Below are 25,980 nucleotides of genomic sequence, written 5' to 3' on the forward strand. Positions count from 1 at the left end.
GCAGTTTTCTCAAAACAGTTTCTAAGTCACCAGAGGAAATTCCAAGGCTTGCTATTTGATACTCAATTCCGTCACTAACCAGCCCCATATGTTGGATATGCTCCTCAATTTTTCTAAAGAAGGCCTAAAGGTTTCTCATTTTTTAAATTAAAAAAGAAAGAAAATAATATTAAGACCACATTCTAGTTTTAATTGATTACAACCAATTTCTCAAACTAGGTAACTTGTCCTTGAAAATCACCAGGCCATATCATTATTTTAAAAGCTCTAGTATGGGCAAACCTTAGCATGTCTATTAATTGCAGAAGACTGTCATTTCAGTTTTTCCAATATTTAACATTTAAAGGAACATAATAGCTATATTTTCAACAAGCAGTTGAAAAGTGCTCATTTAGCATATGTGGGGTCCTAGATTAGATCCCTGATTGAATCCAGGACTCCCAAATGCAAAGCATGCACTCAGCCCTCTGGAGTGCTCAGGAGTTATTCTTGGCTCTGCACTCAGGTATCTCTCCTTACAATGCTGGGGAACCATATGGGGTGCCAGGGATTGAACCCGGGTTGGCCGTGTGCAAGGCAAAGGCAAATGCCCCACCCACTATACTCTCTCTGGCCCAAAATGTGACATTTCTATTAGATACTCACTGGAACGGCGGCCATAAGTGTAGGCTTCAATACACTGCAGTCGCCTTTGCTTCCTTTTTTAATCTTGCTGGACTACATTACAGAGAAAACAAACAGAGAAATGAGTTAGAAAGAGAGGGACAAACATAGAATGACTGCACTCATTTGTGGAATAAAAAATAACATGAGACTGACACCCAAGAACAGTAGGCACAAGGGCCAGGAATATTTCTCCATACTTGGAGGCCTGCTTCATGAGCTGGGGGAGAAGGCAGCTGGAATAGAGAAGGGATTACTAAGTCAATGATGGTTGGAGGGATAGTTCAGAATGGGAGATGTGTGTTGATAGTAGATAAAGGACCAAACGTGATAGCTTCTCAGTATCTGTATTGCAAACCATAATGCCCAAAAGTAGAGAGAGAGTATGTGAGGAATTGTCTGCCATAGAGGCAGGGGGAGGGTTGGGAAGGGAGAATATTTGGGACATTGGTGGTGGAGAATGTGCATTAGTGTAGGGATGAGTGTTCAATCATTGTATTACTGAGAGTTTGAAACTGAAACTTGAAAGCTTTGTTAACTGTATCTCAAGGTGATCCAATGACAAAAAAACAGAATCGGGAAAATCAACTTTAGTTCAATGATGTGATGATTCAAGCAAGGAAAATAATCACAAAATCTATGCATAAAATCTGGTATTCTACTGCTCTGTGGGTTATCTGCTCAAACTATCACAATCCATAAGCTGGAAGTGCTTTAGTGCTATATACACCCAATAGATTATATCTTCCAGCACAGTTTAATCATCTTTGTAGAAGATAATCTGATCCAGAATAAATAACAATGCTCTAGTTTGATAAGTGAAGTATTATTATTAACAACATATTATCAAATATAGCCTAGACCTATCTTTCCACCGCAAAATTCCTTACCATTTAACACTAAAAGTGAAGTGAAGCTAACATTAGCTCTCTTTGTTTAGCCTAATAACAAAGTCACATCCCCAAGTCACCATTATGTATATTAACGATGCAACAAAACACCAGTATGATAACATGTTAATAGAACACTAAAATACTTCTAGTGACTAAGTGAGGATATGTACATAAGTATGTAAATATACATGTATTTCTTATACATAGATATTTGCAGGGATCAGCAATTTTATGAAGTTCCCCCTGAGAAAGGTGGATTAGAATCTGCTATAATGCAGTTTATGGATAATGACATATTAGCCCTGGCTCACATAGGCATGAAGAAAACCATCTCTTAATAACAAGTAGGTAGGATGGAAGGTTCAGGGACCCATGCACAGCTTGGTGGTGGAGCGCTTGCCTTGCAGACACTGGAGCTGAGAGTTTCATCCACAGCACTGCTCTATAAGCCAAACGTGAGCCTGGCAGCTCTAAACTGGGCTGCCCAGTGCCACAAAGTGCACAATATGATGCAGTGCGCAACAAACTATGCAACTTCACTATACATGACCACAAATTGCACATGATCCCCCAGTCACTGCAACAATCACAACAAAAGGAAGAGGGACAAAAACCAAAAAAGACTGCCTAAAATTACATTTAATAAACTAGAACTGGCTTGTAGCACCAAAAGATTCTGTTGGTAGAAATCTTTTCTTTAAAGTAACACTGTATCACTGTCACTGTCATCCTGTTGCTCATCAATTTGCTCAAGCGGGCACCAGTAACATCCCCATTGTGAGATGTGTTGTTACTATTTTTGGCATATCAAATACTTTAAAGTAAATGAAGAAAATAACTCAGAGGTGCATGTGCATATTTGTGAATGGAAACACACACTCATTCATTGACAACACAAATGGGAAGTGTCCTCTAAAGCATGGGTGCTTGGGTATTTGAAGTCAAAGGTGCTCTCTATATGTTTCAGATGAGGTTTCGCTAAAGCATCTGTGTGTGTATACAATGCGATTCCATTCATCTATGAGAAAAATAAAGATCTTTCCTTTTACTACAACATGAGTGCATCTGGTAGGGTCAGCTAAAATAAATAATTCAGGCGAAAAGACTAATAATCACACAATCCCACTCATATGTGGAATATAAAGAAACAAAGCAAGGGAGTAGACAAAAGCCAATGAAAACAATGACAAAACTAAGATTAACAAATGGGGCACGGGGAGTGGAAAATAAGGGTACAATGGACATGGGTGGGGAAGGGATTTGGCACTTTGGTATCATAACACTGTACCCTTAAAACATATAAATACCTACATTCTTGTAAGCCAAAGTTATCTGAGTAAGTTAAATATATACATATACATATACATATATATACACCTATATATGCATGTGTATGTTTGTGTATACATAAAATACACTGAATCTGAAAAGACAATATAAATTAAAAAGTTTAAATATGTCAAGCAAAAAAAAGGTAGGTGTTAATACTCCAACAGCTTTTTAAAATAGACTTATAATGCACTACAGCCTAAGAGAAAGCAAAAATAAATTTAAAGCAGAAACTGCACCACTTCCTCACATCCATGACACCTGTTTTTAGAAAGACAGTAAAAACAAGTCTTGCCTGTGCCTGGCTTCTGAACTTTACATGTATGGGGGTGGGGGTGGACAAGGGGAGGAGAATCATATTCAAAGCTTATCAAAATATTTTTCACATTCTGAACACACCTCTGCACATAAGAAATCCTATCTATAATGCATCAAAATGTAACAATCATAGATTCCAAATAATGTTTTAATGATCTATGTCTCAGTTTTGTTCAAAGATTTATTTCTAGACTATTGGACCAAGTTTTGTTTTATTTGGGGCTGAGGAGTATTGGACCCACACTCATTACTGCTCAAGGGCTATTTCTGGCTCTGTGCATAGGAGTGACTACTGGTGGTGTTCAAGGGATCATAATGTGGTGTGGGAGATTAAAATGAGGATTGAGGCCACATGTCATATGCAAGTTAAGCCTAATCTCTACTACCTCTCCATCCCATTCTACTGGATTTTAAATGCAAATTTTTAGCTTAAAATGTAATCAAAGTAAAGAAAAGTAAAGTGAAATTTATCAGCTACACAGGCGGGGTGGGGGGCTGGGGAGGTGGGGGGTTGGGGGGAGGTATACTGTGATTCTTGGTGGTGGAATATGTGCACTGGTGAAGGGATGGGTGTTCGAACATTGTATAACTGAGACTTAAGCCTGAAAGCTTTGCAACTTTCCACATGGTGATTCAATAAAAAATAAAATTAAAAAAATATATATATAGTTAACTGAAACATGACAACTATGTATCACAAAGAGGCTGTGTCCCATTAAAAACAAAGTGTTTAGGAAGAAAAGGGGGAAGCAAGTGGCAGCTGGCCAAACAGGCTTGTCTCCTTCCAGCCCCAGTACCAAGAATCGGAAATAGCACTCCATCAACACATGGTTTGTTCCTCAAGATCGGTGTTTTCCTCACAGCTTGGGAGGTCCCACTCTATATTGCACTGTGAATATAGAAAGAATCCCTAATCCAGTCACCTAGCCATAGAACACACAAGAAACACCTTCAGCTGCAAAAGTCACAACGAGAAAGCAATGCAGAACCCCACTGAATTTAGTGATTAAAGATGGTAGCCCTGAAGACTCGACCAGTAATAACAAGCTATATAACATTTAAGAACTTTACAGAGGAAATGGACTGGAGCGATAGCGCAGCGGGTAGAGCATTTGCCTTGCACACGGCTGACCCAGGTTGATTCCTCCGTCCTTCTCAGAGAGCCTGGTAAGCTACCGAGGGTATCCTGCCCACACAGCAGAGTCTGGCAAGCTACCCGTGGCATATTCGATATGCCTGAAACAGTAACAACAAGTCTCACAATGGAGACATTACTGGTGCCCGCTTGAGCAAATTGATGAACAACGGATTGGCAGGGCTACAGTGCTACAGAGGAAATGCTGAGGATATATAATGAGCTCAAAGAAATAATGGAATGGACCACCAATAAAACACAAGAGGATATGAGAGCAAAAGTGAGAAAACTACAAATGGAAATGACAAACTAAAAATCTAGTAGGTGAAATGAAAAATTCAGTGGAAGGCCTCACCAGCACAGAAAGGAAAGAATCAGTGAGCTTCAAAATGGGTTCAGAAAATCTTCAGACAGCAAAAAGCCTCAAAATAAACAAACAACTGACAAGAGAATTTTGGATTGAATTCAAGAGGGTCAACCTAAGAATCACTGGAGTTCCCAGAGGGCCAGGAAGGCAAGCTTGATGAAGACATCATTACTTTTGAGAAGTTCACAGACTTGGAAAGCTTAAGCATCCAAATCTAGGAGGCCCAAAGAGCACCAGCTAAAAGAGACCCAAATAAAAGTACTCCAAGACAGACCCTAATCAGCATGATGAAAACCAAAGAGATAGAATACTGAAAGCAATACTACCAAAGAAAATTATATACATAAGAACACCCTTAAGACTCACAGCAGGGGCTGGAGCAGTAGCACAGCAGGTAGGGCGTTTGCCTAGCACTCGGCCAACCCAGATTCGATTCCCAGCATCCCACATGGTCCCCTGAGCACTGCCAGGAGTAATTCCTGAGTGCAGAGCCAGGAGTAACCCCTGTGCATCACCAGGTATGACCCAAAAAGAAAAAAAAAAGACTAACAACAGATTTACCAAACAAAACCCTCCGAGCCCAAAGAACATGGTTAATAAGAAAATAGTAAATAAGAAAGACTTAATGAAATGGATGCCTCACCAAAAATGATTTATCCACCCAGATTCTCATTCAGATTTGAAGGAATAATACACAATTTCACAGAAAAAAACCTCAGGAACTTCATAGACTCAAAAACATTCTCAGCAAAAGAACTTAAGGGTCTAATTTAAGAGAAGTCCCACCAAACATGCCAAATTCCTGCAGAAAGATGGCACATAAGTCTATAAAAATCTCGCTCAGTGTCAATGGGATAAACACACCAGTTAAAAGACAAAGAATGCCAGCACAGATTAGAAAAGTGAACCCAACATTCTGCTGCTTGCAAGAAACACAAAATAGTCAGAGCAAACACAGATGCAAAGTCAAAGGTTGGAAGACAATTCTTCAAGCAAACAACACCTCCCCCCACTGGGGTGGTCCTAGTAGTACCATACGATATTGACTTCAGGTTGAGAAAGATACAGCAAAGGTCATTTTTCAATGATCAAGGAGATACAGAACAACTGAAGATATCAAGGAGATACAGAACACCTAACAGACCTATCACTTTTTAAGAAATCAAAATGGTAATCAACAGCCTACCCCAAAACAAAAGCCCAGGTTCAAATGGATTCACTATTGAGTTCTTTCAAATCGTTAAAGAAGATATACTGCCAATCCTTTTCAGACACTTCCAGGAAACTGAAGAAAGAGAAACACTCCTAAACAGTGTCTATGATGCAAACATCACCTTGATACCAAAAGCAGACATAGATACCACATCAAAAGAGAATTACAGGCCAATGCCCCTAATGAACATAGACATAAACGTCCTCATATCAAAATGCTAGCAAACTGAATCCAAAAACTCATCAAAAAGATTATGCACCAGGGCTAAGTTTGATTCATCCCAAGCATACAAAAATGACTTAACATATACAAGTCAATCAATGTAATACAGCTTATCAATAAAAAAAATCATATGATCATACCAATAGATACAGAGAACGCATCTGACAAGATCCAGTACCCATTCATGATTTAAAAAAGCTCTAACAAAATAGAAATTAAAGGAACTTTCCTTAACATAGTCAAAGCCATTTCCTATTCAGTAGGAAACATCCTGCTTGAGGGGGCTGGGAGATAGGACAGAGAGGGTGCAACATCAATGGTGGAAGGACAGATTAAACTGGGAGGAGGAAATAGTGCTGAAAGGTAGTCAAGTATTATGTATGAAACCCTAGTGTAACAGTACTGCAAACACAATGCATAAACTTATATATTTAAAAAAAGAACAAAGTGATTAAAGTATATGGCACTTGTATTAATGTAAATTTTGCTTTAAACTTATTTGAATTATATGAGTGGGCAGAAATAACTAAAATGAGACACAGGGAGTATTCTGGTTGCTATAAAGTTTATGTTTTTTGCTAGCCTCTCAGTATCTGTATTGCAAACCATAATTTCCAAAAGTAGAGAGAGAGTATGGGGGAAATTGTCTGCCATAGATGCAGAGGGAGGGTTGGGAAGAGGAGGGATACTGGGGACACTGGTGGTGGAAAATGTGCACTGGTGGAGGGATGGGTGTTCATCTTTGTATGACCGAAGCTCAAACATGAAAGATTTGTAACTGTATCTCACAGTGATTCAATAATTTTTTAAAAAAATAAATAAATAAATAAAGGGTGTGTTTTTTCTTGCTTAGATAGTGATCACAGAGGTGTGTGCGTGTGTGTATATATATGGATAAATTAAGTTTAATCAATTACTATACTTAGGATTTGTATAATTTAATTTATCCATCCAAAATGGTTATAAAAGAGGATATATAGTGGGTAATGTGCTTGCCTTGAATGCGGCCAGGCAGGGTTTGATCCCTGACACCACATATGCCCTGATACCCCAAGCACTGCCAGGAGTGATCCCTGAGCTCAGAGTCAGGAGTAAGACCTGAGTACCAAGTATGGGCCCAAACCCATAAAAGAAAAAGAAAAAAGAAAAAAGGAAAGAAGAAACTAAAATTTTCTTTACCAATTTTTAATTAAAGGTTTAATTCCTCTATATTTCATTGTGATTAGTGACTACATTACGTAGAACAAAGTTCTAGAGAAAATCAGCAAATTTGTGCCTAAATCCTACAATCACACTACTGCCTCCAAAAAATTCAGCATAGTGTATGGGTAACATGTCAGAAAGTATTAGTGTGTTCATTCAGTCTCTATCCTAGTTCTAAGTAAATATCTAACAGAGAGAACCAAGATGAAATTATTCATTTCAAAATACTTTAAAAATATGCAGCGAAAGAAATCCTAACAAATCTACAAGGTAATTTATTGCATATACATAGTGCTCACTCATGGAAGTTATTTTTGAAGTAAGGAAAAAAATGTTTAGCTGAATTAAAATAGCTTGTGTTTAAGCAATATGTTCTCAGCTGGACAATGTTACATAATATAATCATGCCAATAAACCGAAAAGGCTTCTTACCTGGTCAGAGAGTGTAAGTGGAGAAGAATATCCAATCCTACAACCATAGGTAATGCAAGAAATCTCTGCTGTTAACTCAAGAACATGAGCCAAAGGCAAGTAGCCAATATATGTGTCCTTTGGTCTAAAACAAAATAAGAGAAACATTTTAGAAATTTTAAATTGTGGTTTAGGCCAGGCCCCTTTAAGAATTTAATTAAATTAAATTAATGTTTCCAATATTAATATCGATTTATATTCGATACTAATTAATAATACCAAATTAATATCAATTTGAGGTAAGAGGATATCAAACACAAGCCCTGATTTCCAAGGTAAAGGTGTATCTTTAAAGTCTGTTATGTCTTTGCTTAGATTTTTAGTAACTTTTTTTTCACATGGATCCATTTATAAATGACTAGGGAGAAGGAAGATCCTCACAACAGCCTCATCAAGTGGCATGTTTCTACTAAATAACATATTTCATATTCTTGTTTCCATTGCCTTTGGGTATTCGTTATTCCACCATTATGTTTCTTTATACACCACATATGAGAGAGATCATTCTGTGTCACTCTCTCTCTGGCTAATTTCACTCAGCATGACACTCTCTAGGTACCTCCATGTAGCAACAAATTTCATTGCTTACCCCAGTCCAGGAATTCTTTCACATTGGCCTGTCATTCCAGCTATTAAATTGCTATGATGCATCATCACTCCCTTAGGTCGACCCGTAGAACCACTGGTATACATGACAATAGCCATATCTGAAGGAACTGGTCTGTTAGGAGGAACAGCCACTAAAAGGACAAAAAAGACCATTTTTCCTTTAGTTTAAAAGTTAAAGTATGAAACAAAGATAAGGATTTTAGATTTGGGCTAAAAAATAAGACATTGTTTATTCATTTTTAATTAATTGCATGTGATGTTGGGGAATTGAACTGGGGGTCTCACACATGCTAGGAACTCTACTGCTGAGCTGTATCTCTGTCCTTGATTGTAAATAAAACACAAAAGTCCTTATTAAATTTTGTTTATTCACATTGAGAATTTTAAACTTGATTTTGTCCATTTCTTAAAAATTCCTGTTTGCTCCTTCCTCTCCACAAATGATTGTGTAAGTGCAGTATTGCTGAAACATTCTGAATGCTTCGGAAAAATCAGAGGAGAGTAGTATTCTGTGTGAGCAACTCAGTCCTCAGTTTCATTATCTCAAAAATGAGATGGGTGCTAGAGCGATAGCATAGCAGGTAGGGCATTTCCCTTACATGCGGCCAACATGGGTTCGATCCACAACATTCCATATGGTCCCCAAACACTGTCAGGAGTCATTCCTGAATGTGAGCCATGAGGAACCGTTTAGCATTGCCAAGTGTGGCCCAAAACCCAAAGAAAACAATGAGACAGTTGTACTCGATCAGTGGTTTCCAACCACTCATCCAGAATTTAAAAGGTTGCAAACTACTAGACCAGATAATGTTTCCTAACCACATAGGTAGAAATAAGAATCACCCATGGAACGTAAGTAAAATAGTATCTCTGGCCCTTGGTTCTAAATATTCTGATTCAGTACATATGGGATGAATCACATTCATACATACCCCAGATTGAACTTGATATTTTTCATCAAAAAATTACTTGTATTTTATTTTAAGCTTTGAAGCCATATGGTCTCCGCTGCAACTTCTCAACTCTTGTTACACTTTGGGGAGCCACAGGCAACTGTTAAATAGCTATGACTGTCTTGTTTGGTTTTGGTTTTGGTTTTGGCAATGCTCAGAGCTTACCCCTGGCTCTGCACTCAAGGATCACACCTGGTGCAGTCAGAGGACCATACAGAGAGCCAGGGAACAAACCCAACTTGGTCATGTGCATGGCAAATGCCCTACCCGCTATACTAACACTCCACCCCCATGTCATAATCCAACTCCATTTTCGGAGGAACTGGAGGAACAGTACAGTGCATAGGCTGCTTGACTTACATTCAGTAACCTGTGCTCGATTCCCAGCACTGAATATGTTCCTGAGCCCTGCCAAGAAGGGACCCCTGAGCACAGAGCCAGGATTAAGTACTAGGCACTGCCGGGTGTGGCCCTGATACAAAAAAAAATAAACAAAACCAAGTTTATTTTGAGAAAAAGATAGTAGGTCATCATTTGCCAGTCTATGCCATTGAGTCATACTTCTCGAAAAAACTATTTGGAGGACCTTCCTTCTCCCTAGTAATTTAAAAACAGACTCCTGTGAAAATACATTACTGAAAATCTAACATAAGACATAACAAAGACTTTAAAACTTTTTGTGAAAAAGAAGCCAAATGAGGGGTGAAAGCAACAATATAGTTGGTAGGGCGCATGCCTTGCATGTGTCCTACCGAGATTCAATCCTCACTACACTATGTGGTTCCTCAAGCCTGTCAGGAGTGATCCCTGAGCACAGAGCCAGGAGTAAGCCCCTAGCACCACCAGGTGTGGCCTAAAACCAAAAACAGGAAAGGAAAACAAATGAGGGTCAGAAGCATAAGAAAAACAGATAATTCCAAGGGGTGGAGCCTGGCATACAGGAGGTCCTGTGTTCAAACCCCAGTTTGTTCCCCAGATGGATGGCTGCATGCCACAACCAGCATTATCCAGGTTGCCCTGGTAACAACCAGAATTGCTAGGTGTGAATTACATCATAATGCTGGGCCTGGAAACCTCACCATCAGACCCAGGAATACTGCTGTGAGTGGCCCTCAGGATCCTGATACTGCGGGAAAGACTCCCATTTCCAAAATAATTACATTTAAGTAAATATAGTTAGAATACTCATACATATAGAAAGGAATTGGAAACACGGTAAGTGCTGTGACTTGAAAGTATCTTCTAAAAAGACTTGCAGTTAAAGACATACCTTTCTTGAATTCCATTTTAGTAACAACAAAAAAGTAAAACTTCTGTTCTTCACTTATTAAATGCATAGCCACATAATCTACACATACATGGTACATGCCAGTATTTTAAATGGTGGACATGACATAAATGTGATTCTTGCTGTTAATTTTTAAATCTAGTTTGGATTGATAATAATGCTACTAACAAGAAATATTGTATACCTACAAGAATTTAAATCGTTTCAATTTTTAAAAAAAGTCATACTGAGCTATAACTTTTAAGGAATATATGCAGTGCACACAATTCGATGATCTTGTACCTACAGAAACATCATTACCACAGACAAGGTAACAGACATATCTATCCCTCACTTTTAGTTTCCTTGTTTGTTGTTGTCTTTCCACTTGGTCTTTAAGATAATTTCAGTGCTAATATACTAAGATGTTGTTTTATTTTTATTTAATTTTTTGTCTTTGGAACACACCCAGTAGTGCTCAGGGTTTACTACTGGCTCTGTACTCAAGGATCACTCCTGAAAGGCTCAGGGTACCATACAGGGTGCCAGGGATGGAACCCGGTCGGTCACATGGAAGGCAAGTGACCTACTCACTGTTATATTGCCCTATTCCTAACAAGTCATTTTAAAAAGCAGACTTTCAAGGAAATTTATCCTAATCAAGTAGCCGCCTTTCCTTCTTAGAATGTACCAAAATGAATATTCCACAGACATTCAAGTTAAAAATTTAATAAGGTTGTTCACTTCTTAAAACCAGTTCATACCACACATGATATTTGAATGGTAGATGCATGCCACTATAAACTTGTCCACACTGATAATAATGAACACCACCGAGAGAAAACTCTTATCTCAACTATGGATTTTGGGTGTCCATAATGTGCCAGCATAGGGTCACCAACTATAAATAAGTCTCATTCTTGTGAAAGATGTTGATAATGGGGACAGAAGCATGGGGGGTGGTAACTTTGGTGTGTATTCTAAAGTCCTCTATAAAATAAACTGTTTTTGAAAATAAGTTCACGAAAATGAATTCTATTCTTCTATACCAGCTAAAAGAAAAAATAAAATGAAACAGTGTGATTACCATTGAAGTCCCAAAAGAGAAAGCTATATTTAAACAGGCTAATGTTATGACTCTTTGAAGAGAGCTACTGTCACAGTTTATAAAATAAGCAAATAAGAAGTACATCCTTCCTTTGATGATGAAAGGAAGCAGATAGGCTAAACTCTTCTCCATTTAAGTCCACAATATAGCACTTTTTCTGTTCATTTGGAGATAAATATATATAAAATGTTATCAAAGTAGCAACTACATGCAGGTTTCCTGTATGCTGCCATTTGGAAGTAGAATGTTCTATTTGGTATGATTTGATAGGTTATTTCAGTTAGGGGAGGGGTATTTTATTGCAATGTCCAAAAGTTTTTCCATATAAATTAATGGTAATGGTATTCCCAGACTCTTTAAATATCCCACTAAATCATATCAAATAGCAACATTACAATTTTGAGTAGTGGGAGAAACCTGTACTCAATTGAAGCATCAAAAATTACGTCTTATCTACTGTAGAGACATGTAGAACTAGGTGGAGCATGTTTGCCTATTATGTTATTGCTCACACAAAATTATAATGACCGATACACCCAGAGTTTTGTGCCAACAACATTTGGTGAACCAGTAGAACTAGCAACAGAGTGAGCAGGACTTCCTAGTCAAGTTTATTCCATAATGCGAGTCACCAGTTGCTGAGAGACAATTTTCTATGGTCTTTTATGATATTGAACAATAAGGAAGATTTTATTGGGCAGTCAAAGGGCAGGCATGCTTAATGCCTTTCCAAAAAGATTTGGGCTCCGTAAGTTCAGGCTTTCCCATTGGTGGGCACAGGTGCCATCATTCTCCCCCCCCCCATTACCCTAGCTCTTGCCTGTAATTTAGGGAAGCAACACAATGCTGGTACTCTGGATACTGCTCTGCTGCCATCTCTGACCCAGCAGTCCTGTGTTTTCAAGAAATTGTGCAGGTTCACTTTTTTGCTTTCAAATAGGCTAAATCTAAGTCCTTTAGCTTCTCTCCACACAAGGTACAGAGTCATAATCCATACTCAGTATTGTAAACATGCATCAGTCTTGAGACTTGGTCAAATATTCCAAAGCCCAAGAGACTTAATCAACACTTTCTCTTTTGAAAGCAAACCCTTTCCTTATCTAGTAGAGAATTATGACCTTCAAACTAACAGTGAGAAAGATACCATTTAAAGGGATTCCTCCATCCCTCTCGGAGAGCCTGGCAAGCGACCGAGAGTATCGTGCCCGCACGGCAGAGCCTGGCAAGCAACCCGTGGCTTATTCGATATGCCAAAAACAGTAACAATAAGTCTCACAGTGAGAGACATTACTGGTGCCCGCTCAAACAAATCGATGAGCAACGGGATGACAGTGATTTAGTTCCTTAACCCTATGCTCTTACGAGCAACCAACATTTTGCTACAAGAAGCAGTTATATTTTTCATCTTATAGAAATATGTATTTCCATAGGGTGGAACTGCCAACTACCACCAAGTTGGTAGAAGAAATTCAAGCATTACTCTCCACAAACAGATAAGTATCCTTTGAACTAAGATCACTAGCATTAGAGGGGCTGGAGCAATTGTACAGCAGGTAAGGCATTTGTCTTGCACACAGCTGACCTGGGTTCAATCCCTGGCATCTCATATGATTGACTGAGTACTGCCAGGAGTAATTCCTGAGTATAAACCCAAGAGTAATCCATGAGCATTGCTGGGTATGTAACTCTCAAAAAAAGATTGGGGGCTGGAGCGATAGCACAGCAGGTAGGGCGTTTGCCTTGCACGCGGCCGATCCGAGTTCGAATCCCAACATCCCATATGGTCCCCTGAGCACCACCAGGGGTAATTCCTGAGTGCAGAGCCAGGAATAACCCCTGTGCATCACCAGGTGTGACCCAAAAAGAAAAAAAAAAGATTGCTAGCCATTAGAGGCCAGACCAATAGTACATTGGATAGGGCACTTGTCTTCCAGTGGGCTGAGCCTTGTTCGAACCCTGACACAACATAATGGTCCCCCAAGCTCCACCAGAAGCAATCCCTAATCATAGAGCCAAGAGAAAGCCCTAGGCCCCACTGGGTGTGCCTCTCTCACCCCCCTCAACAAAAAGATCACTAGTATTAAGCATTTCCTTGAAAGTTACTGAATAGAATGCATGCAATGTTTTCCTTACAGGTGGTCTAAATCGAAAGGCTACATTAAGTTATTTGAAGGAAAAAAATGCTTCGCTGCAACTGTCATAATGTCCAAGTCATTGAGTACCTTTCAATGATATCGGTTACTTCTAGACTGTGACGGGTAGTTTTGAGAAAAACGTAAGGAAAAACTTAATCACACATACATGCTGAAACCATTTCTAATGTCTTTAAATGGTTTAATCAAAGAAATTTAGTTTTTGCTCACATCATGTTTCCTAACCAACTGATGTACTAATTCCTGGGTAGATAAGTATATATATTTTTCAGTACTTCACTTACAGTTCTCTGGCTTGGATCCCAACTCTTCCACTGATTGCATGCTGTGGATCTCAAATCCTTCAGGATACTCTGCTTTATTGACAATTTTATTGTCCACATAAATGATGTGCTTAACAGATTTTATATCTGACAATGCAGTCTATGGAACAGAAAGAAAATCTTGTCATTCAATAATGACCTGAAATAAAACTCAATTATTAAACATTTTCTTCCCAGTCAGATAAAACAATCATAAATTTAAAAGGAAATTACCTACTTACCTTAAGTTTAGTCTCTAGAAGTTCAACACTAGTAATCATGTATGTAGCTTCAGATTCATTTAGCCCATGAACTACAGCATCTCTGCCAAGTGTGGCATATAAAGTCACAACTACATAATTAAAATGAAAAAAGAAATACAAAAGTTAATTGCAACATTTCTGACATGAATTAACTAAGTTAATCTTTAATGATACGGATAATCATTTATCCTGGCAGTGCTCAGTCAATGATAAATCATTTATAAAACGACATTCTATAAGTTTGAGTTCATAGTTTCTTTTACCCTTCAACTTTGACTCAAACTTTCTAGAAGCACCCAAATTTTCATTACAAATTCTGATGTTTCTAGCTTTCTAAACCTGAACGAAATAGAAAAAAACCCAAACAGAAATAACAGAAGGACCACCACAGGTTTAAAACAATCAGTCAGTTAAGAATTTTAAAGCCCCTAAATTCTTGCTGAATTCTATACTCAGGTCAGTGCTAACTAACCACCTAGGGCCAAACCGTGACAAATACTTTTACTGGTCCCAGGGCTATAGATTAGACAAATCCCTGAGAATCAAATTTGTGGGTTCTCAAGTTATAAGACCAGTGTTGAGTCGCGTTTTCACTCCCTGTAAGAAGCTTTTTTTTAGAGGATTCAAGGTCCCAGCCTTAATTGGAAGGGCCAGGATCTATACTAGACAGAGTTACCAGACAAAAGTAAAAAGCCCAAATACTTTAAAATTGAAGGATTTTATGCTTCAATGTGCTAAACTTAGATCAGCCTTGAAAATTCAGTACTAAATTGGTCATGCAAACGGCAACTAGGTAAATAACTTTTCTTTCACAAGCTGCTGGATGATTAGTACCTCAAAGATCATTTTCCAAGTATGTTTGTTTGAAATGCAAACTATTGATTCCCATATTACACTGATAATGTTCTGTTTTATTCATCAAAGAAGTAAATGCTTAATGTATGACTACTATTCTTGTAATTTAATCTTTAAAATAAAAAGAACAAAAATTAATAAAAGTAATTTTCATGAAAAATATGCTAAAAATTCAGAAATACAACCAATTTTACTTCTGGTTGACACATCTATAGCAAGTTCAAACCGTCACATGCCTATGTCACATGTAAAATGGAGTAAGTCAAATAAGAGTAAAGAAATAAACTAGAATTATCCAAAGCAGTGATCTTTTTAGCAATTACTTTGTGTGTCATTTCCTAAACACATATCCCTCAATCCCAAATCTTACAGATACAATACACTATCCATCACTGTATCACTGTCATCCCATTGCTCATCAATTTGCTTGAGCTGGCACCAGTAACGTCTCCATTGTGAGACTTGTTGTTACTGTTTTGGGCATATCGGATATGCCACAGGTAGCTTGCCAGGCTCTGCCATGCAGGCGTGATACTCTCAGTAGCTTGCCGGGCTCTCCAATAGGGGCGGAGGAATCGAACCCAGGTCGGCCACATACAAGGCAAACGCCTTGCCCGCTGTGCTATTACTCCAGCCTGTTGAAAAATAAAATTCTGATTTCTATGTATTGTTAACAATTTTCACACTAGCACTTAGAAGCTACTATACTTTTAGAACTATAAGATTACATACTGTTTTATGGACATATTTTATGGAGAAAAATGCCCAAAGAACACCTTAATTGAATACTAAGAACTAACGGTAATTTGACACATGAACAAAGAGTTCTCCCCATAATACATGATAAAGATAATGCACTTACGAGGAAAGTTGTACTTAAAGCAGGTCTGTGCTGCAATCATCCATTCAGCCCTGGTCTCACAGAAAATGGCAATGGTGCTCTTTGGTTTTAGTCCCAAGGCAGTGAGTCCACTACCAAAATTATTCACTCTGTTGTTCACTTCGAGATAGTTCATCCATTTATAGTTTCCAAGAATTAGCTGATAAAATAAGAGATTCCTTAATATTAGTATATGTATTCAAACAAACAAAATACTATTTTGGGCCGGGAAAAGAACTCAACGGGGTGAGCGTATGCTTTGCATGCCAGAGACCCCTCTTTGATCCTTTGTCTCCAAATACTACCAGGAGTGACCCTGAGCATGGATCTAAGAGTAGCCCTTGAGCACCACCAATTGAGCCTCAAAAACAAAACGAAGAAAAAAAGACCTCTTCAGAACATATTATTCCAAGTATATAACTAAAAAATGCTCTTGAGGCCAGAGAGATAGCAGACGAGTTAAGGAGTTTGCCTTGCATGCAGCCCCGCCTGGATCTGATCCCCAGTGCCATATATGGTACACTGAACCCCATAGGAGTTACCCAGAGAAAAGAGCCAGAAGCCCTGAACACTGCCAGGTTTATCCCCAAAACAAACAAAAAATATTTTTTAATTTAAATAGAGCTAGATAGAATAGTACAGTGGATAAGGCGCTTGCCATGCATGCAATTGACCCAGATTTGACCCTGAGCATCCCATACAGTCCTCTGAAAAATGCCAGGTGTGATCCCAGGAGAAAGCCCTCAGCGCGCCACTGGATAAAATCTGTTTATGAATATATAGAAGTTATAAGCACATTCTGAGTACACAGAGGGTATTTTGTATTGAGTACACAGCACTGTACTTGAGTTATGATAACATGTAATTCCCCTTAGAAAAGATAAGCCCAAAGATGTTCTTACCTTCTTAAAAACCTTTCCATTTGGTTGCATTTCATTTTCTTCACTTAGGACTTCCCTCGTCCCGAGGCTATCCTTCTTCCCAAACTTGGAAACAGCATGATCAAATAATTTATCCAGAGTGTCAGCTCCAGGGATGTCTATGACAGCTAGCGAGTCGAAGTGTGTGACAGAGCGATATGGACTTCCAGGTTTGTCTGAAGTGGGCTTAGCTTTTATTCTCTTTGCCATAGCGTTTTTCTTCTTGGCATTGGTAAGAAAATACCATGGAATAAATATAAGGGCACTGTATATTGTTATTAACAAGTGGACAGGCAGCAAAATAATGGTGAGTACATTTAGCTTAAGTTTCATAATGGCAAGGCTTCTGAAATGGTGTTTATTTCTTGTTATTCTTTGGCTTCAGAAAGCCTTATTTTGCTGAAGAAGGCAATAATGGAAGCAGCAGTAAGAGTAGTAGCAGTATAGCCAAGGCAGTTCAATTTTAATGATACAGATAAAAGTTAGTAATCTTTGGAAGCCGACAATAAAGTACACCTGTAGGTGAAGATAATGAACCAGGCAGAGAGCAGGAAACAAAACAAAACAAAACAAGAGTATTAACAAGTTGATAGCACCACTTGATTTAAATATTCAGGTCCTTATTAGTTTAAATAATTGATTTGTTACAGAAAGCTGAAATAACTGGTCTGAAAGATGATTTTTAAAAATAATTCGTCATTGCGAAAACTTCAATTTATTTTTCTGAGTTTTAGGTATTCTAGCACTCTGTACAACATTCAGTTAAGTCAGTTGAGTAACATCACTTTGTGGCCTACATGAATGCATCATGACAGTTAAGTCTAGCTAACCACTGGGAGATGATGACGATAATGAGGTCTCTTTTAAATACGTATGTGTAAATCACACTTATTCCAAAGCAGGAGTGTTTGGAATTTGCTCGTGGCAATACTAGAGATTAAACCAGAGGCTTCCACATGCCAAGTATATGCTTGAACCCTTTAAGGCCCCAAACAAATAATTTTAAATAGGAGTATGTTTTGGATCCAAAAGGAAAATAAATTCACTAATTAGGATTTATTTCTCGACGACCAACTCAGATCTTTGAGATTACTACTACATATATATATATAAAATAAACATCATTCTGATTGCACTAAGGTAATTTCTGAAGCAATGGAATTCACTGTCTCCTAGATGCCAGGCTGAAATAACACAATAATAAAATCATTCCCTAAGAGTGTGTTCAGTTTGTGCTCAAAACTGCACCAGTTTCCCAAGTGTAGTAGTAATCAAGTCCAAAATATCTTAATATCTTAGGGCTGAGAACTAGCTAAAGGGCCAATATGCATGAAAATTTATGATTTATTCAGCACACAAGATCCAGTTTCTTTCAAAGATTTATAGGAAAAGAGCTAATCCATTTATTCAAATTAAAATTTTTCCAGATTTTCCATAAATGAAACTAAAGTGGGGGCTTCTGGAAAGATAGCTCAAATAGCTAGAACATATGCCTTACATGGTGAAGTCTGGATTTGATCCTTGCCACCGCACGGTTCCCTGAACACTGCTGGGAATGACCTACAAGTGCAGAGCTGTAAGTAATCCCTAAGTATCACTAAGTATGACCACCAAACTGAAGTGGAATTGTCTTGCCTGAATCAGGGAATGGGAGTGACCAGAGTTCCATCCTGAGTTTCCCGGAATTACCCTTCCAAATTAACCACTGAAGTATTTGCAAGCCCTACAGAAATACACGAACAAATACAAAGATGTGCAACACAAAAAATAAGTGTAATACAAACAAAGACATACAAAATGGCTGAGACTAACTAAGGTCTTATGGAGATTTGTCTATGTTGGAGTTTATACTGGGGACCTGGACATGATATTGGAAGGTGCTCTGGGTAGGGGAATCATATGAACAAAGATAAAGAGATAGGACTTAAAGGACTTTGGCAGAAGAAAAAAATGACATAAAAATGACACTAGTGTGATGAGGAGATAGCTCAATAGGCTGCATGTGGGAGTTTCTGGTTCAATACCCAGTACTGTATGATTCCTCAAGTACCAAAGGGAGGGACTCCAGAGAATAAAGTGAGAAGTAGCTCCTGGGCACCATTCAGTATGCCTCCCCCCCGCACCCCGCCCCAAAATGACACTAGCTGGATTGGAATGCAGAATACACATTGGCTAATGAGACTACTATAGAGCACTATCTGACAAATCATGCCAACTATTTTTGATTTTATTAGGCAGATAACTGGAGCATAGCACAGGTCAGAAAGCCAGTGATGACTGAAAATAACTGAGGGGGCTGGAGTGATAGCGCAGTGGGTAGGACATTTGCCTTGCACTCGGCCAACCCGGGTTCGAATCCCAGTATCCCATATAGTCCCCTGAGCACCGCCAGGGGTAATTCCTGAGTGCAGAGCCAGGAGTAAACCCCTGTGCATTGTCGGGTGTGACCCAAAAAGCAAAAAAAAAAAAAAAAAAAAAAGAAGAAAATAACTGAGGCAATAGTCTCTCTCTCTTTTTTTTTTTTTTGCTTTTTGGGTCACACCTGGCAATGCACAGGGGTTACTCCTGGCTCTGCACTCAGGAATTACCCCTGGCTGTGCTCAGGGGACCATATGGGATGCTGGGATTTGAACCCGGGTCGGCCACATGCAAGGCAAACGCCCTATCCACTGTGCTATCTCTCCAGCCCCAATAGTCTCTTGAATAACCATTTTTGAGGAGCTTGACTTTAGCTGAGAAAGCTATTTTGATGAGCTGCAGAGTATTGTCTCACTTGGAGGAGATGTCTCAAATTGAATCAACAGAATCAATTGAAGTGCATCTCTCATGAAAATTGACTGTTTGACTTAACTCAATTGAACCCAGCCTACTGTTTGTTTCACCAAAAATGGTAGTTTAATTCTGTTCTTTTGTTCATGTCTTTCAGCTATGTGTGGGAAAATAGGCTACAAGGAAAAACATCTGAGTTTCAATCCTCATGACTGCCAGTAACTAGTTGTGTAACCGTGAGTAAAAACTACGTGTCTGGGTTTAAGATCACAATAGATAAATAGTGCATAGGGGCCAGGGAACTAAGCCCAGCACCTCATATATAGCACAAGTGCTTTACTCCCAAAATGCATCCTAGACCCTAGATCAATAGCCTTGAACTTCTTAGAGGTGATGGGCCCTTTTGAGAATCCTATGAGAACTACATACCAAATTCCCGGGGATTCATGAATTTCTTGAAATTGATATACAAAATACAAAGGATTACCCTGAACTAAGAAACTAGGTCCTAAAGCGATAGCACAGCAGTTAGGTGTTCGCCTTTCATGTGGCCAACCCGAGTTTGATCCCTCCGCCTCTCTCGGAGAGCCCGGCAAGCTACTGAGAGTATACTGAGAGTATACCGAGAGTATCGAGCCCACACGGCAGAGCCTGGCAAGCTACCAGTGGCATATTGGATATGCCCAAAACAGTAACAATAAGTCTCTCAATGAGAGATGTTACTGATGCCCGCTCGAACAGATCGATGAGCAACGGGATGACAGTGACATATAAATTGCTTTTCTGATAAATCAGGTCATATTCATCTTCAAAATACAGTATATCCAATATCTAACAGGAGAGATAACAAAAGGGAATGTAAAGGCAGGGTGGGGTGGCACGTGTTGGGGTGGGAGTGGTGGGAGGGACACTGGGAACATTGGTGGAGGAGAATGGGCACTGGTGGAGTGATGTAAACGAAATGCAAACATGAAAGTTCATAAGTTTGTAACTGTACGTCATGGTGATTCACTAATAAAAATGAAAAGAAGTATATCAAGTGTCTATCATAAGCTGCCTAGTTTTGTTATGCAAATCCCTCTATAATAGTCCTCTCTTCCACACAATTCATAACTACTCATATCCACAATAGTATTCACATTTTTCATTTGTTGGTGGTTTTTGCAGGGGAGTAGAAGGAGGCATTCCTGCTGATGCTCAGGTGTTACTCCTGGCTCTGTATTCAGGTATCACACCTGAGGAACTCAGAGGACCATATGGAATGCCAAGGATTAAACCTGGGTCAGCCACATGCAAAGCAAGTGCCTTACCCACTATCCTATTACTTCGGCCCCAATATTCACTTTTTCTAATTTTCTACATCACTTAAAGTATCTACCATTCATTCTGATTTGAGATTATGTCATTACCATCTGCAAATATGTAAGTAGCTACAGAGAGAACAGACCAGTAGTTCTCAACACTGCCAAACCAAGCAACACTTGAATTTAAAATATTTTGTAATATTCCTTTATAAATATAAAAGGACAATCACAGATTTTAACCTACAAACCAATATTTTCAAAAACAATTTCTTACTGATATAAAGGGATCCCAAAGGGAAAATAATACAAACAAAATAATACTTCTTGCAACACATGGGCTGGAGCAATAGCGCAGTGAAGAGGGTGTTCACCTTGCACGCGGCCCATCCAGGTTCGATTCCTCCGTCCCTCTCGGAGAGCCCAGCAAGCTACCAAGAGTATCTCGCCTGCATAGCAGAGCCTGGCAAACTACCTGTGGCGTATTCAATATGCCCAAAACAGTAACAAGTCTCACAATGGAGACATTACTGGTGCCCACTCGAGCAAATCGATGAGCAACGGGATGACAGTGATAGAGTAATACAGTGATTGCTACATATAAATCCTCAAGGATGATACTTGAAGACAATAAAAGAAGTCTCCACGTTGATAAAATGTTATTGAAAAGCTCTAACCTATCCTTAACTGAAAAACTGTCAGATGATGATCTATAAAAAATATAGAAGACAGCTCTTGAAGAGCATACTCTTGTTGGATTTAAACTGCATTACGGAGGGGAGCTAGGTTAATTTGTCTGAGCCAAATGGAAGGATCAGGTTTATTTACTCACAATACATAGGATCCCCCAGAGTACTCCTGGTTGCCAGCAACAACCAGCAGTAACCCCTGAGCAGCACTTGAGTGTGGCCCCAAATCCAGTTTTTAAAAAACTTATAAAACTTGGTTGTTTGTATTTTAGTCATTCATGTTACTATATATACTATCCTTTCTACACAGTTTTGAAGGTAAGCAAGTGTTTTATATTTACTCTATTACACACAGTACATGTCAACACACATAGTAGAAAACGCTCACAGAGCATTCTGGTAAGGAAATAGAAGAATCATTTACTTTAGAGGTTTTCAAATTCTATCTGGTGGTGGTGAGAAGGGCACGGGGTCAGTCACCTGGATGGATTCTTGTTTCTTTCCCTTTTTACAGGGTAGGTGTGCTCAGGGGTTACGCCTGGCAAATAAGGTGTGAGGGATTGAATCTGGTCCACTGCATGCAATTATTTTACACACTGTACTATCTCTTTGGCCCCTTGGGCTCTGGATGAACTCTTGTGTGGACATGAAAACACGTGTAGAGGTGAAATCAAAGAATAAACCTGCTCTGCAAGCTACGAGAACTCCTGAAAAGACTCCTTGGAACTGGCAGTTCAGCTGAACCACTGATAGATATGTCTGACCTCTCTCTCATCCCACAGAGAAGCCAATTATTGACAACAGTGCCCTGGCCTGTTCCCAACTTGTCTCTTCCCAAGGCAGTGGATAGTGATCATCTTCAAATCTGTCATTTTCAAAGATCTGCCAGAGTTACATTCATGCTATTAATAAATTCCTGTCAATAAATATAATTACATTACATTAATGCAATTGTTTCCCCCAAAAGATCTGAACAACTATTAAGTATGCAGAGGACTTTATTAAAAAGCTGAGTAAACACGGTTAAAAAATTACTTTTTGTGGGGGCTAGAGTGATAGCACAGCGGGCAGGGCGTTTGCCTTGCACGCGGTTGAGCCGGGTTTGATTCCCAGCATCCCATATGGTCCCCTGAGCACCACCAGGAGTGATTCCTGAGTGCACGAGCCAGGAGTAACCCCTGTGCATCGCCAGGTGTGATGCAAAAAAAAAAACTTTTTGTTCTTATAATCATAGGAATAGGTATAATGCTAAGTTGTTTTGGTTTTTGTTGTTTTAATGTTTGTCTGAACATCTCAGGAAGTGTTTTCTAAAGCAGGAAATCATCTGTTCTCCCAAGAACAAAAAAAATGTTTTTAATTTCTCCAGTGCTCATCATGTTCTCTCTTTTCAGACTTTCAAACTAACAATCCTGAAACCCAACGAACAATCACCTGGGCCTCATTACAGTTAAGGTAGCATGAGGTTTCACCCCTTATGCAGGTACCGTCTACAGTCCTTTGGTTCTGTAGAAGATCCAGAAGATGGACCTTCACCAACGTTCCCCTTAAAGATTTAAGGCAGTGATATCTCTATGGGGGAATATGAAGCAGACAGGCAGGTAGATAGTGAGCCACCCCTTCCCCCATTTGGCCAGCAGTGAATTATTGGGAAATAATAAATTAAATACCTCTAAGGCTACAAAAGCCCACCTTGTAGACACAGGTTCAAGGCCTTTACCCATTGCCAACAGAGACCCAAAGAAGGCTGGAACCCCCTCTAAGAGAAGCTCCAGCAGGAAAGGCCAATAAAGGGAATATCAAAGAAGCCCATCAACTACTAAATCTATCCCTGGCAACCACCCTAGAAATGGACTCTTACCTAGGTAGAAAGTCCCATGTGGGACAGCTTGTAGAAACCCGATAAAAGCCAACTTGAACAAAGGAAGCTCACACACATGCCGCCCGAGTCTGTGCAAATGCATTGCTGCCAAGTACACATGGTGCCTGAGCACATGAGTTGCCCACATCTTCCTCTTGAGATGTGTTCTTTAATACTTTCATATCTACTGCTGGGATGTGTACTGGGGCTTCGTCCCCACTCTGGAAAAGCCCATGTTCTTTCTTGAGCATATATTCTCTCTCTCTGTCCCCCCCTCCCCAGCCACAACTCCTGCCTCAAAACTTTTAAATAGGGGCTGGAGCAATAACACAGCAGGTCGAGGTCGAGCATTTGTCTTGCACGTGGCTGACCCAGGTTCGATTCCCAGCATCCCATATGGTTCCCTAAAAACCGCCAGGGATAATTCCTGAGTGCAGAGCCAGGAGTAACCCCTGTGCATCGCCAGGTGTGATGCAAAAAAAAAAAAAAAACAACCTTTCAAATAAAACCTGTTATAGTTTTTTTTTTTTTAAATCTGGGCTGGAGCAATAGCACAGCAGGTAGAGAATTTGCCTTCCTTGCACGCGGATGACCGGGTTCGATTCCTCCATCCCTCTGGAGAGCCCGGCAAGCTACCGAGAGTATCCTGCCCACAATGCAGAGCCTGGCAAGCTACAGGTGGTATATTCGATATGCCAAAAACAGTAACAAGAATCTCAATGGAGACGTTACTGGTGCCTGCTCAAGCAAATCAATGAGCAAGGGTATGACAGTGATACAGTGATATTTTTTTAAACAGCTGAGAAAAATGAGCCCTCAGTACTTTATATGCAAAATGGGGACAGAGAGAACAGTTCACAAATATGTAGTATAGAATATGATAAAGGACAGTGAGCTGGAGAGATAATACAGTAGTTAAGGTGCATGCATTCCATGGGGCCAACTCTGATACCAAATCCCTGGCACCATATATGTACCAGGATTGACTGGATAGAACTAGGAATAAGAACTGAGCACTGCCAGTTGTAGCCTAAAAACAAAATAAATGTGATGGGGTAATTATATCCAGTTTTATCAGGGGGAGGAAATAAAATGCCCCAGAAAGTCTTCATCAGAACCCCACAAATATTAAGGGACATTTGAAGATGTGAAGGGTGAGTATGTTTACAGAAGGGGACAGATAGGAAATGAGTCCTCAGACAGATCAAACATGAGCAAATGGCTATAGCAGATGCTTTTATTGCTCTCTTTGTAAAGTGTCATTTCACTTTTGTAATCTATGTCAAAGGGGAAATTGAATTATTTCCCAGTCAATGTAAGTAGAATGTAGGCACACTACAAGAGAAAATCTGCTATGCTAGATGGTAAAGGAACTAAACCCTACCTTCTTAAACCATGGGCTATGGTATAACTAAATGTACGTAAAAAATGGCAACAGTAAAATTATTTTGAACAAAGAGAAACCCCAAAATGGGCCTGAATCAACCACACTAACGAATTTGAGGTGTTTCTGGCAGCACTTCCCTGTGATGCATCTCTCAGGTGAAAAGGGAGCATGAGTGGAAAAGTTTAAGAAAGTCAGGACAAACCACTAGAAGAGCTGGGTTTTAACATCAGTGTCAGCCACTGAGTATAACTTCCAACAAGTTATATGGTGCCACCTTTCAAAGCTCCATCTGTATCTGAGGCATCACATGTAAAACAAGGGTACTGTTATGTTTACCCATGTCCTAAAAATGTGGAGAGAATCCTCCTTACCCAAATTGAACTAATAGGTAATAATAATGTCTCTGGAATATACTTTCAACTCTTTCCTATCAATCCCACAACCTTTGTGGCTACCTGGTTTACAGAGTTACTAGGTGGTTTATTTGGTTACACTCTGGTTAAATCCAATTCTCTGAATAATCTGTACCTGTTTCCACACAGGTAAGTTTGGGCAATAAAATTGTAACTGTGGGGGCCGGTACAAGAGTACAGCAGGTAGTACAAGAGTACAGTGTCTGCCTTGCACACTGTCGACCTGGATTCGATCCCTAGCATCCTGTACAGTTCCCTGAACTATGTCAGGAGTGATCCCTAAGCACAGAGCCTGAAGTAAGCTCTAAGCACAGCCAGGTGTGGCCCAAGAACCAAACAGAAAAGAAAGAAAGAAAAAAATACAACTATACACATCTCTAGAAATTTCAGGGCTTGAACAAAAACCTTAAAGTTACTTTCACTCTCTTTTTTTGTCACT

The 25,980-nt window shown here is 39.4% G+C and overlaps 1 protein-coding gene across 3 annotated transcripts in view; it reads right to left on the bottom strand.

Moving 5' to 3' along the window:
* Positions 1–25,980, bottom strand: part of ACSL4 (acyl-CoA synthetase long chain family member 4) — a 102,180-nt gene that overhangs the window by 23,610 nt on the left and 52,590 nt on the right. The window contains exons 3-9 of one of the 3 annotated variants that reach the window (XM_055121934.1): positions 17,107–17,343; positions 16,187–16,364; positions 14,449–14,558; positions 14,189–14,327; positions 8,404–8,554; positions 7,776–7,899; positions 646–717 (exon numbers count right to left, since the gene is read on the bottom strand). In XM_055121934.1, the coding sequence (XP_054977909.1) occupies positions 646–717; positions 7,776–7,899; positions 8,404–8,554; positions 14,189–14,327; positions 14,449–14,558; positions 16,187–16,364; positions 17,107–17,334 (1,002 nt within the window). In that variant the 5' untranslated portion in view covers positions 17,335–17,343. Of the gene's footprint in view, positions 1–645; positions 718–7,775; positions 7,900–8,403; positions 8,555–14,188; positions 14,328–14,448; positions 14,559–16,186; positions 16,365–17,106; positions 17,641–25,980 lie in introns of all 3 variants that reach the window. The other 2 variants (XM_055121933.1, XM_055121932.1) reach the window with 2 other exon arrangements.

The sequence above is a fragment of the Sorex araneus genome, chromosome X (genome assembly GCF_027595985.1).
Source record: "Sorex araneus isolate mSorAra2 chromosome X, mSorAra2.pri, whole genome shotgun sequence".
Classification (NCBI taxonomy): domain Eukaryota; kingdom Metazoa; phylum Chordata; class Mammalia; order Eulipotyphla; family Soricidae; genus Sorex; species Sorex araneus.